The sequence below is a fragment of the Sturnira hondurensis genome, unplaced genomic scaffold (genome assembly GCF_014824575.4).
Source record: "Sturnira hondurensis isolate 20B ecotype Veracruz unplaced genomic scaffold, ASM1482457v3 Scaffold0007406, whole genome shotgun sequence".
In the NCBI taxonomy this organism is placed as follows: domain Eukaryota; kingdom Metazoa; phylum Chordata; class Mammalia; order Chiroptera; family Phyllostomidae; genus Sturnira; species Sturnira hondurensis.
The window spans coordinates 2,696,420-2,709,232 of NW_028080037.1; the positions used below are offsets into that span (position 1 = coordinate 2,696,420).

General features: G+C 53.1%; 1 protein-coding gene across 1 annotated transcript in view; it reads right to left on the reverse strand.

The window, feature by feature from the left end:
- Positions 1-12,813, reverse strand: part of DNAH10 (dynein axonemal heavy chain 10) — a 94,800-nt gene that overhangs the window by 57,094 nt on the left and 24,893 nt on the right. The window contains exons 22-30 of the mRNA XM_037051915.1: positions 11,288-11,404; positions 11,102-11,204; positions 10,448-10,626; positions 8,522-8,733; positions 7,393-7,546; positions 6,299-6,532; positions 5,249-5,371; positions 3,001-3,234; positions 1,159-1,382 (exon numbers count right to left, since the gene is read on the reverse strand). Of these exons, the coding sequence (XP_036907810.1) occupies positions 1,159-1,382; positions 3,001-3,234; positions 5,249-5,371; positions 6,299-6,532; positions 7,393-7,546; positions 8,522-8,733; positions 10,448-10,626; positions 11,102-11,204; positions 11,288-11,404 (1,580 nt within the window). The remainder of the gene's footprint in view (positions 1-1,158; positions 1,383-3,000; positions 3,235-5,248; positions 5,372-6,298; positions 6,533-7,392; positions 7,547-8,521; positions 8,734-10,447; positions 10,627-11,101; positions 11,205-11,287; positions 11,405-12,813) is intronic.

The following is a 12,813-nucleotide window of genomic DNA, read 5'->3' on the forward strand; positions in this document are numbered from 1 at the left end:
AACTTAAACAAGGATTTCAAACAAAAAGAACAAAGAAGTATTAGGCTTCACCGTCTTGCTTTAGAATTGCATGGTGCATCTCAAACCTAACCAGCATGTTCAGTCCCGAGCCCCGCACACACACCAGAGCCCCAGACGCATCTGCACCCAACTTCGCATCAAACGTAAACACCCCTGCATGGAAACTACTCAGACGACGCAGAGGCTGCAGCGTGGGCAGCGGTGACAGGCCGCTTCATCACGACAACATGCCTGCTCACACATCACATCTCACACAGTTTTTTTAGGAAACATCAAATCACTCAGGCGACTCACTCAGCCTCCTAAAGCTGAGATTTGGCACCCTGCGACTTCTGGCTTTTCCCAAAACTAAAACCACCTTTGAAAGAAAAGAGATTTCAGACCATCGATGAGATTCAGGAAAATACAACAGAGCAGCTGATGGTGATTAGGAGAACTGTGTGAGGTCCCAAGGTGCCTACTTTGAAGGGGACTGAGGTATCACTGTCCTATGTAAAATGTTTCTTGTATCTTCTTCACTAAACATCTCTACTTTTCGTATTACATGGCTGGCTGCCCTCTGGACAGACCTCACACACTACAGCTTCCCTGCAAACCCGCCCAAGTCTACTTGAGCTATCCAAAGGCTCTTTGTGTACTGGGGTTCCACTTCACATCGCAGCACTCGGTACCAGGCATGACCCAGTGCCCACAAGCTTCTCAGGGCACAGAAACTAAGGAGTGGTTGAAATTCACTAAATATTCTGCAACGACTTTACTCACTAACTTACACACAGAACCAACCATGCTAACACCAGGTTTCTGGTGAAACGCTCAGTTAGCAGTTCTCACATCTGCCTGTGCACAGCCTTCCTTGTTCAAACACTGCACATCCCTGCCCCGCCCCCGCCCAGTTTCTGTTGGGGCAGGTGGGGGGCGCCCAGGAACCTGCATTTCCAACAAGCACCCAGCAGCCCCGAGGCTGCCAGTCCAGGGGCCACGCTGTGGGAAGTGCTGTGCCAGGTGACCCTCTAACGACAGACTCTGCAAGAAAAGAAACCTCACTCGGAATACCAGTCAGTGCACCCCACATCCTGAGAAGTGACCCATCGTGACCGTTGCTGTGGTGAAGGAACACATGCACAGTGACCAGCTCACCTGCTTCTGTCTTCACAGTATCTAAAAATAGCCTCCTTGGTAATGAGCCGGTTCGATCTCCGCATCTCTTTCAAAACCGCTGTCATCCAGTCTTCCACGCGCCCCTCGGCCCGCACGATCTTCCGGAACTCCATGACCTCCCCTTCGGCTGAAACCATGGCAGACACCAGCTTCTCTCCGCCTTCCCCGTCACTGAACCGCAGCGATGCTATGTTGTCATACATCTGCAACACAGCGGGAGGAGCCGCCCTGTGACGCGTGGGAACCGCCGGGAGGGGCACTGGAGGGCTGCCCGTTTGCCCGCGTGCATCTTCGTGAGCTTCCAGAGGCCTTGTGCGGCACAGAGGCCTGCGGTGGAGTACAAAGAGAGGAGGAAAAAGGAGACAGACGCCCTCCCCACCCTGGAGTGTGTGCTGGAGTGCAAAGGTACGAGACACACGGACCAGCAGGACACAGGAGAGGGGATGGCCTCTCCTCTGAGGGGAGGCGACTCGGTGCCCGGGGATGAAGAGTCAGAGACCCCAGGTTGAATGCCAGCTTCCTCACAGTCCGGCTGGGTAACTGGGCAAGTTGCTTTCTCTCCCTCAGCCTGGGTAGAGGCCAGGTGGGTAGAGGCCAGGGAGAACATGCTCTCGTGCACGGCCCAGCCCCTGCCCCCACCCTCCATGTGCGTGCACACATGCGCGCACACACACAGGGCAAAGGATTACCTGGCCCAAAGCATGGACAGGGCCAAGGCTGAGGAACCCTGCCCTAGGCTGGTCTTGAACACAGAGCTTCGACTCACTGATGGGAGACCGCTCTGGCTGTGCCCTGGCCCCCTGCCACAGGAGTCATCTCCTCTGGTGTGCTTCCTGCCACGCAACACTGCTCACAACACACGCATGTGTGACAGCGTGAAAACGCAGCTGGGGGCAGCACAGCAAGCTGAGGAGAGTAGCTGCGTCTTAAAGGTAGAGCGAGCACCTTCAAGCACTATGGATGGGGAGGGGGACAAAGAGCATGCCGACTCTATCTGTCCCACTTTAATTAAAAAAAAGACACGCAGTGACCACGAGCGAACGGAAACAGTGTGCATTCCGAGTGGGGGTGAGGTTACTTAGCCAGCACTGTAAGGCAGGCCCGGATCTAAGTCCTTAACTCATTCAGTCTTTGTGACAGCCCCACCCAAGAGGGTGACTGTTGGGGTCACCCCCGTTTACAGATGAAAAACTAACGCCCAGAGAGGCTGAGTAACTTGCCGAAGTCACACAACGGACCCGTGCACAGCGAGACCAGAACCCAGGCCCTGGGGTGCCAGGGTCCCGTGCTAAATAAAGCACCACCCTGTACTGCCTCCCTGCTTGCTTCCTTCATCTTTGTGTGCTTCCGTATTTTCTGAGTTTCTCAGACAGGGTGGTTTTGGACTGTGGGAAAAAGAGCCACATGTAGCAGCTGAGTCCCAGTGTCATTTCAGATGACATAAGATTTCATCAGATTTGTACTTTCAATAAAATTCCAACAGCTTTTTTTGCCCTGGCTGGTGTGGCTCAGTGGATTGAGCGCCGGCCTGGTTGGCCCACCGGTTCAATTCCCGGTCAGGGCACACACCTGGGTTGTGGGGCCAGTCAGGCCCTGAGTAGGGGGCAAGCGAGAGGCAGCCACACATGCTGTTTCTCTCCCTCTCTTTCTTCCTCCCTTCCTTTCTAAAATAAATAAATAAATAAATTTGAAAAATTCCAGCAGCTTTTCAGCCTATAACCGCTGAGCTGAACCAAATGGGAAGAGAACTCAGGGAAAACAAACCACAGGTACAGAGCCCCCGTGCCCACGCCCCTGCCCTGCCAGGGGCCCCGGGCCGACCTTGATCATGTGCTCCTGGACGCAGAGCGGGTCACTGCTCCCCAGGATGCTGAGCAGCTCGTCGTCGGAGATGAAGAAGAACCTGGGGAAGGCGTTCCTCTTGGAGTCTAAGTAGTCGTTCAAGCTTTTCTGGCACTTCTCCAGGCCGTCGCTGACGAGGTGCAAATCGTTCAGGCGGTTCGGGGCCTCGCAGCACCTCTTGATCACAGGGTCTTTCAAGGTCTCGCCCATGATCTGGACAAGGTCAAGAGGACAGGGGTCAGGCCGGGGCAACAGGGGGTCTGCACTTGTCCCCACAGGCACTTGCTGGGGCCAGCTGGGCAGGCGGAGAAAAACCGACACCCCCCCAGAAACACAGTCTTTGGACGGGCCAATTTGTCCAAAGCTGTTAAGTGTTTAAGTGAGCACACCCTTAGCACCTCCTGACCCTTCTGTAACTTACTTACTTCCAGTGTCAGCTGCTCCGGGTACAGATTTCTCTGTCTTACCCACTGACGTACCCCTCACACCCACAATAGTGCCTGCGTACAGTAGGCCCTCAGTCAACACTTGCCGAATGCATAGAGCCAGCACTCCACTTTGAGCAATCTGTATGGACCAGAATATTGAGTACAGCGCCCTTGATTACGGCAAAAAGAGGGGGCACAGGGGATGGGGACTAACTGTTCGACAACGGGGGACTAGGTCAGTCCCTTGCTATGATAATTTTGTAGAAACTTATTTATCTATTTATCTGTATGTTTACATAGGAATAAGCAAATTCTGGAGCAATATACACTGAACTGTTCAAATGGTTATTTTGGGCATGAGATTGCCGGCATTTTCCCTTTTTTAAATTTTGCTCTTCAGTGGTTTTTAATTCCTTCTTTAATGGATATTTATGATACAGTATTTTTAAGAGTTTCTTTAAGAGCTTACACAAATGGAGAAGGACAATGACCACCTCTCATGGCCAAAGGAGGCCTGCGGTAGACCAGCCACCATAGCAGAAGACACGGCGGCGGCACTGAGCGGCAAAGCTCCAGGCCTTCGGGACCAGCGAGCTGGGTCCAACCCCTCACCCCACAAGCCCCCGGCAGCGGCGGAGACGGGCCCACCCTGTCTGGGGAGGACTTCAAAGCAAGCACATGCTTCCACAGCAATTTACCCTCTGACAATCTACTGGACGATGCTCATCCTAAACGTGGGAACAGCGTCAGGCACAGACCTGCAAATCAGTTATGAGAGCAAAGAATTCTAGCTCAAACAGGATGTCCAGTTACCAGACGATAATCAACTAAACTCGTGTTGAACCACTCAAGCAAGGTCAGGCCCCCAGTAGGGGGCAAGCAAGAGGCAGCCATACATCATGTTTCTCTCCCTCATTAAAAGACTTTCTCAGTTTCATCATATGAGATACATTTCTCCTAATGCTAAGAAAAAAATCATAAGATGTAAAATTATACAAAATATCACTGTAATTTTTAAACCCATATACACAGGAAAACACTTTTTAAAATTTATTTTTAGAGAGAGGGGAAGGGAAGGAGAAAGAGTGGGAAAGAAACATCAGTGTGTGGTTGCCTCTCACGTGTCCCCCACTGGGGACCTGGCCTGCAACCCAGGCATGTGCCCTGACCAGGAACGAACCAGTGACCCTTTGCTCCACAGGCCCGTGCTCAATCCACTGAGCCACACCAGCCAGGGCAGCAGGAAAACATTTTTAACAAAAGGCATTAAAAGGCATAGCACGTGGCATTGTTCTGCACTGGCCACATGTAGGTGACAGAACAATGAAAAATACGCCTTTTCTATTTTTCTAGATTTTCCAAATTTTTCTTGTAAAGCAAGTACTGCCACCACCCTGACTGGTGGCTCAGTTGTTTGTAGCATCACCCCGAACACCAAGGTCGTGGGTTTGATTCCTGGTCAGGGTGCGTGCAAGAGACAACCAATCGATGCAAGAGATAATCGATGTTTCTCTCTCATACCAGGCTCTCTGTCTCTCTCCCCCCTACCCCCACACTCTCGCTAAAACCAATAAAAACATATCCTCAGGTGAGGATTAAGAAATAACTCTTATAATAAAAATAAATAAATACAAAAAAGTGCCACACACCAGCAGCTATAGATCAAACTCCCTGGACAGATTAAGGTCACATATGACGACAGAAAAACTGCAAAAGCTGCGAACAGACAGAAAACCACATGAAAATAGGTGAGCATCTCACGCCGCTTCTTGGGACTAAAAGAGAAGCCAGTCACTTGCCCTTTTAAAAACTCGGTCAATGTTGTCGAACTTCTTTGCCTCCTCTGGAAGCTGTGACCTGATGTCCCCGCCGATGAAAATGCTCTCCAGGTACATCCACTTTCTCTGCACCAGCATCCAAATCTGTGGACGCACAACACCACAGTCAGCACTGGTGCCCCCAGGAATGCGGCTGACCCCTCCCCAGAACGGGACAGGTTCACATCAGGCAAGATCGCTCCTTCCCAGAGAGACAGGATGATGGAAGAAGCATAGCTAGATACTTTAAAAAACATGGCCACACCAAAAGCACAAGAGAACTCTGCACACCAGCCCAGACAGGGAGGGAGCTTCCAGCCGAGCACAGGGGTTAGAGAGGCCCTGTGACCCAGGGGCACCCAGGACAGCCTGTGCCGAAGCCTGTGCGGCACGCAAGCCTAGGGCTGTGTGGTCTGCCGGCCACTCCCCGGCGCACACCCAAAGGACCTGGGAGCAGGGACTCAAAAGTAGTTGCACACAGATGTCCATGTAGCACTGCTGGCAACAGCTGAAAGGGGGCCATGGACAAACGACAGGGAAGCAGAAGTGGCCCACCCACACAGCAGACTGGGACTCGGCCACACACAGGGACGGAGCTCTGACGCCGCTACGACCTGGGTGCACCGTGAGAATGTGAGGCTGTGTGAGCGATGCCACCGAAGGCCATGCAGTGCATGATTCCATTTCTAGGAACCTTCCAGAACAGGTCAATACTCGGAGACAGAACACAGACTGGAGGACGCCAGGGCTAGAGAGGTGGAGTGGGGAGTGGTCACCTTTAATGGGTACGATTTGCATTTGAGACCTTGACGCTGTTCTCAGACTCGACAGGAGAGGGGCTGCACACACTGTGAACGTGCTGGGAGCCTCTGCACTGTGCACTCCCACTAGGCTCCTTTACATCACGTGACTTTCACACCCACTAAAACGCCCCTAAATGACAGACATCCACACTGCATCTGACCTACCGGCTGTGAAGGCTCTTGCCCCCCCAACCCGGCTCAGCCGCCTTCCCTCGGTCTGTCCTCTCACCTCAATGACCTCGCCGATGAGAGAAAGCGTTTTTTCCCACTTGTGGACGGTTTGCAGGAAGGGCCCCACAAATCTGCTTCCTGAGATGCTCTGCAGGTTGAAGGTGTTGTCGTCGAGGCACTGGACGATCTCGTCCACAGAGCCCAGGACGTAGCCCCGCTCCTGCGTGCCCTTGCAGTACTTGACCACGGAGAACTTCAGACTCTCCCACGTGTCCAGGATCTCCTTCACCGCCTGCCCCGGGCGAGAAGGACGGTTCGGGCACCCGCGTCTATCAAACAGAGCCCCGCCTCTCCCACAGCTTCCCGATCCTGCCCTGGGCCACCCCTCCGCCCGGGCCTGGGTCCACTTCCAGAACAAGCAGAGGCCCCGACGGGCAGGTGCTGGCCGTCATTTGCCAAGGACTCGCCGCCCGCCAAGTGAGCCCTCCTGGCGCCCTGGTCACCACCCGTGTACAGAGGCGGGGGACCGGGGCTCAGAGCTGAAGCAGCCCCTGCTCCACGCGCCGGGACCAGAGTCCAAGCCCCAGAGTCAGCCCCGGGCTGTGCACTCACAAGCCCTGCCTGCGCTCACTGTTAAGCAAGAAAATCAAATGATAAAATAATACACCCACATATGATGACTTACAGAAGTACTCAATACTTACGTTGTACGAACGTAGGTATATTGTGTGTGTACACATACTGTCATGCACATGCTTGTGCGCATATATGTGTGTGCCTATATACACACTTGTGCATGTTGTGTTTATGTGCAAATACGTTTTAGTATGTGTGAACGTGTGTGTGTGTGTACGTGCACCTTTAAGAGTTAAAGAATAGACCTAAAGCATTAATAATCTTCAGGTGGTGCCATTCTGAGTGACTCGTTCATTTTCTGTTTTCTGCCGTGAACTTTCGTCATTTCTTTAATAAACAAATAAATAATGAGACTCTAGACAGAGAAGATAGAGAGCTTCAGCAAGGCTGGTTTCCACGTCTAGGACACACGGCTCCTTGTTCCCCACACACCACAGGTCCCCAAGCCTCCCACCGCCCTGGGGCGACACCGGCACCCTCCCCTCAGGGCCCAGCCACAGCCGAGCGCGGCCGCACCTTCTCGATGGCGATCTCCTTGACGGCGGCCGTGACGATGTCGTTGAGGACGTCCGTGTGCCGGTGAAGCTCCATAGCGAACATGTTTTCCAAGGTGAACGTCTCAGTCATTTCAAAAAACACGCCGGTCTTCTCCATTAGTTCACTCCAGTGCCTGGGGACGCACGAGAGTCAGCTGCTCACGCCAACCGCACCCGGACCGCACCGACCTGCGGCTGAGTTGCTCTCCATGAAGTCGGAGGGCAGCACCGTCACAAGTGTTCTGGAGTCCTGGAACGGGGTCCCACGGGCTGCCCGAGTAACAGGCAGGAAGGAGTACGGAGCAGACCTCCTGTGCACGGGTCAGAGGGGCGGGAAGGGGCTTCCTTGGGGGTGACTTTCTCGCTGGGTCGGACGAGGTCATGTGGCACCACACGGCCCTCTGCCCACACCGGGAAGCACGCGGGGGAACAGCGGAGCCTGTCAGGAGGAATGTAACTCACACCTCTGTACCAGTCCCTGTCTGCGGGGAGCCACACCCAAACGGCGACAGACAGACGAGAGGGACCCTCCTCCATGCTGCCCCCGTGACTGGCTATTCCATAAAAAGCAAGCGAGACCTGCTCTGTCTGGTTGACAGCCACGGGCCACCTGCGGCTGCTGGGCATGTGAACGGGACGAGTCCCAGCTGAAACCTCCCGTGAATGAGAAACAAGTGCCGGACTGCGACGTACTTTTTAAGGACGTAAGATACTTGTGAAGAACGTTGTCCACGGATTACACATTGAAATGAAAATATGTTGCCTATACGGGGTTACACCCTAAGTTCCGTACGAGTGCTGCATGCTCCCCCAGAGGACACCGGTCTGGGCCCCTCCCCATTTTAAAAACAGCCTTTGGCTGAAGCAACTGCAGAGCACACTTTGTGCATGACAGGCTGCCTTCTGTTTCACACGAGAGCACCCCTGTGGGTGACAACTTCGTGGGAGGTGTACGGAGGCAACAGGACAGAGGCAGGACACGCACACTCCCAGCCCCGCGCCGCAGCCGAGGCCTCGCTCTTGGCCACCAGATCACACTAGGCAAAGGCAAATCGGAAACTGGAAGCCCCTCCCCGCTCTCGCGGCAGCCGACACAGGACAGAGCACACCTGTCCCTGAGCGCCTCGTGCTTCAAGTCCAGAAGTAGCGGGATCGAGTCTTTAAACGCCTTCATTTTCGCTTCCAGATGGTAGGCCACCGACAAGCTCCGGACCTGCCGGGGCAGCTTCCTGAGGGACCTGAGGAACCCCTCGATCCCTTCCTGGAGAAACTGGACGTTCAGGTTCACCCAGAGCGTCTGCGCCCACTCTTCCTTGGCGAGCTGGGAATGCACAAGAAAGGCCCATCAGCAAGACCCCGCGGCATCACGCAGGCAGCTGGGGCCAAGGGAGCAAGCCCTCGGCCCCCGGTCACACTGGCTGCTTTTCTGGGCCGTCGCCCGTGTCCCCCCCGGGAACCTCTCATTCACAAGGAAGGACTGGTTCCAGGGCTCTAGAACACAACCCAAACAACCCAACTTCTTCCAGCCCTCGCCAAAGGAGGTGTGTGGAGTCCAAACACGTCTTCCGCTCCTTAGGAGACAGGTGCAACTGTGGGGTCAGAAACAGGCGTCTGGTGAACGAGGAGTCACGTGGGTCTTTGTGAGCTTCACCCAGGTGCTGCCCTGACGCACCTCCCCGTCCTGGTGAGAGAAGCTAAGTTCACAAAGCACTTGATTAGGTGACTGCGCTCCATCGCCACGACAACAAGGCTCTGTGCTCCACGTTCCTGAGACTAACGTAACAAGCACTGTCTGGCGGAAATGTACTGTCTCCGACGGTTCCCCTCTGCCCCTGCAGCACCAAAGCTTCACAGGCTGCTCAGAGTCCAGAAACGACCGTGCCTGACAACAGGCAGAGCTGACTGGTAAACTCTGCGCACGGCGGTTGTTTCAGTTCAAGGGGAAACGATGTCCTGCTGGAGAAAGGTGGGCCCTACACCCAGCGGCCACCCCAGGCCAGGCCCGCTGCAGACTCAGAGCCGGACTGCAGCCCCACAACCCCGCCGTCCTCCCAGGGCTCCACGGTGCCCCCTGCCCCTCACTGCGGGGACAGGCACAGCAGCACAGGCTTGTCCACGGGGCAGCCCGACCAGGCCCCAGGCACAGGTTTAGCGCCACTCGGGTGCGTCTTGCTGAGGATTCTGGGTGAGGTTCACGTTTGAGTGGGCTGACTGGGCGCAGCAGACCACTCTCCCCGCTGCAGGTGAGCCTCGGCCAGCACCCTGAAGGCCTGGACCCAACAACGGGGCTCAGGAGGAGAGCACCCGCGCTCTGCCTGCCTCCAAGCTCAGACTCGGCGGGAGCAACACCATGGGCTCTGCTGGGCCCTGGTGTGCCGACTGCAGGCCGCAGGACCGCTCGGCCTCCGTGACTGTGCGAGCCGATTCCTTGCAGTGAATCTAACTCCCATTGGTCCTGTTTTCTGGAAGAACCCAGACTAACACACTGATGCTCTCCTCGGGGCTCAAGAAGGGCAGGACGGCGAGGCTGGTTCTGCCCCCCAACCAGTGCAGCACCGGGTTGTAAAGAAGTGAAGAGACAGATGGGGGAACAAATGAACCAGCCACCCAACCCACCAGCCAATGGCATGAAACTGCACGGGAAACACGTACAAAAGAAAAATCCAAGTGACATGATACTTGCTACTGTTTACGCCACTTCCAAGAGTTCACCCCACACCTTAACCAAGCCCTGACCTTCAGAGTTCTCTCATCACTGTGGTAAAGCACACATAACACTTACCATGTTAACCTTTTGTTAATGTGCCGGTTGGTGACGTCACGAACACCCACAGTGCTACGGGACCATCACCACTATCTTGCTCCAGAGCTCCCTCCCCTCCCAAACGGGAACCCCATACCCGTCAGCAGTCTTCCCAAGAGCCGAAGGGGAGTTTCTGTGACAGGAGCCCAGGCTCTCCACTGGGGGGGCCAAGGCCGCTGGGCCTGAGAGAGTCCTGCCCCCGCCAGGGAGGCGGGTCTGCAGGGCCACTCACCTTCAGCCCGCTATAGAGCTCATACACCATCTTCAGCCCGCCCATCTCTTTCTGCACCTTGAGCAGCTCGGGGTACATCGTGATTGGAAGATCAAACAGTTTCTCAGCATTAGCCAGCTCCTGGCGTTTCTTTTCGTGTTGTACCAGCTCTCTTTCAAAAGTGGCTAAAAGTTCTACTCCTAGTAAACAAGTGAATACCTAGGTAAATAGAGAAAACTCGAAGGCACTGAAGTTTGCAGAAGAAATCACAAACCATGCACACGAACTACCATTTCACCCACAGAAGCCACAGGGGAAGACAAACTTGCAAGTACCAGACTCGATCTCACTGTGGCTCTAACCAAAACGGAAGGGCCAGTTACATCTGCAAGTCAGACAAGTCTGTCTCCTTAGCACCCTCCCTCCTCTCGGCGTCTCAGCCTGGGACGGACCTCAGGACCCCACAGGAGCTTCTAAACATTCCCACAGCCTGACCACCCTCTAGAACAAGGGGCCCAGACAATGTGGCCCTGGGCCACGGCACCAGGGGTGCTCAGAGGTTCCCCAGGCGTACCCAGCACACAGGCAGGGGTGAGGAGCTCCGCCCCGTCTTCCCATAAAACTCGGAAGTAAAACACACTCAACACCCCAAAAGACCAACAAGACTCTTCTCACCACTGTCAAGATCTTCCCCAACAGAACCAGGGCCTTCACGATAAAAACGTTTTGCAAAATCATCTATCTGCTGCCTGTAGCCTGATATTTCTCCTCGAGTGATCTGGGGAAAGCAAGGCAGCATCAACCTGACCCAACGGAAGCTTTTCAATGCCTTCACTCGGAAAGGAAAAATGGAGAAGGTACCTCTGTGAAAGTTCTCTTTATGGCACCAAGCGCACGCTCCACGCTCACCGAGTCGCTGAACAGATTTAGCCACATAGTCTCGATGTTGTCCACCAGTGTTTTCTCTGCATCAGGAGGCTAATTTAAAAAAAAAAAGAAGGACAAAACAAACAGTAAATGGTCAACAACTTGGAAGGGAAATTTCTGCTCAGAGCCACTGGGAAGAAACTTCTGCTTACGGTTACAGCAGGCCGAGTGACCCGAAACAACAGAAGAGCTGGTTGAAAAAGAAAAACTATATATGCGTAGCCCTGACTGATGTGGGTCAGTGGGTTGGGCATCCACCCACAAGATGAGAGGTCGCCGGTTTGATTCCCGGTCAGGGCACTTACCTGGGGTGTGGGCCAGGTTCCCCGGTTGGGGGCACATGTGAGAGACAACCGATCAGTGTCGCTCGCACATCAATGTTTCTCTCCCCCCCTCCCTTCCTTCCCCTCTCTCTAAAGTCCATAAGCATGTCCTCCGATATGGATAAAAAAACAAAATAACAGGCATATGAGGATACAAAAGGACTTGAATGAAGCCAAGAAAAACATGAACAATATAAGCACACCATAACAAAGTTTTAGGATACAGAGTTTAAAATCATTTTACTTAATAGAATAAAAGGAACGAAACACAAAACAGAATTTTTAATTATAGAAATAAAAACCCTGCACACTGTGCATTTTCCCATGAAAGGCTTTCTAACGATCAGCCCAGGGTGACCGCTCAGGGAAAGGAACTCAAAGCACTCAAGCAATGTCAATGCTGAAATATACATTTTTTAAAAAAACATTTTCTTTCTTTTTTAAAATATTTTATTTACTTATTTTTAGAGAGAGAGGAAGGAAAGGAGAAAGAGTAGGAGAGAAACATCAATGTGTGGTTGCCTCTCATGCGTCCCCTGCTCGGAATTGGCCTGCAACCCAGGCATGTGCCCTGACTGGGAATTGAACCAGTGACCCTTTACTTCACAGGCCTGGCTCAATCCACTGAGCTACACCAGCCAGGGCCTGAATATAAATTTTATGCAACTAGACTTAAAACAGCTATTTGTCTCTCCCAACTAGTTTGTTTTTCCAGTTGGTTCTTTGTGCATTTGTGTGTGTGTGTGTGTGTGTGTGTGTGAGAGAGAGAGAGACAGAGACAGTATGCAAAATTTCTGCATACAGTTTCAGGGGCTCAACCATGGATTTCTAAAGGTCCTTGAAACCCACATTTAACAACCCTAAACAAAGAAAGACAATTGAATTATTATTTTCTACCAGTTTGTTATCATCTTTTCTCTTTCTCCCTCTTCCCTTACCACTTCTGCAAAGGCTTTTACTTATCAAAAGTAATTACAGCAAAAAGAGAGAGAGAGAGAGCAACTAAAATGGTGTGCGGTTAAAGACCAGTCTACAAAAGGTATTATTTGCGCTATGCAAAATCCAGAACTAGACCCTAAATTTTCACTGTACTGTTCTAAACAGTGGGGTTTGCTTTACACTTAAGTTCGTCACTTA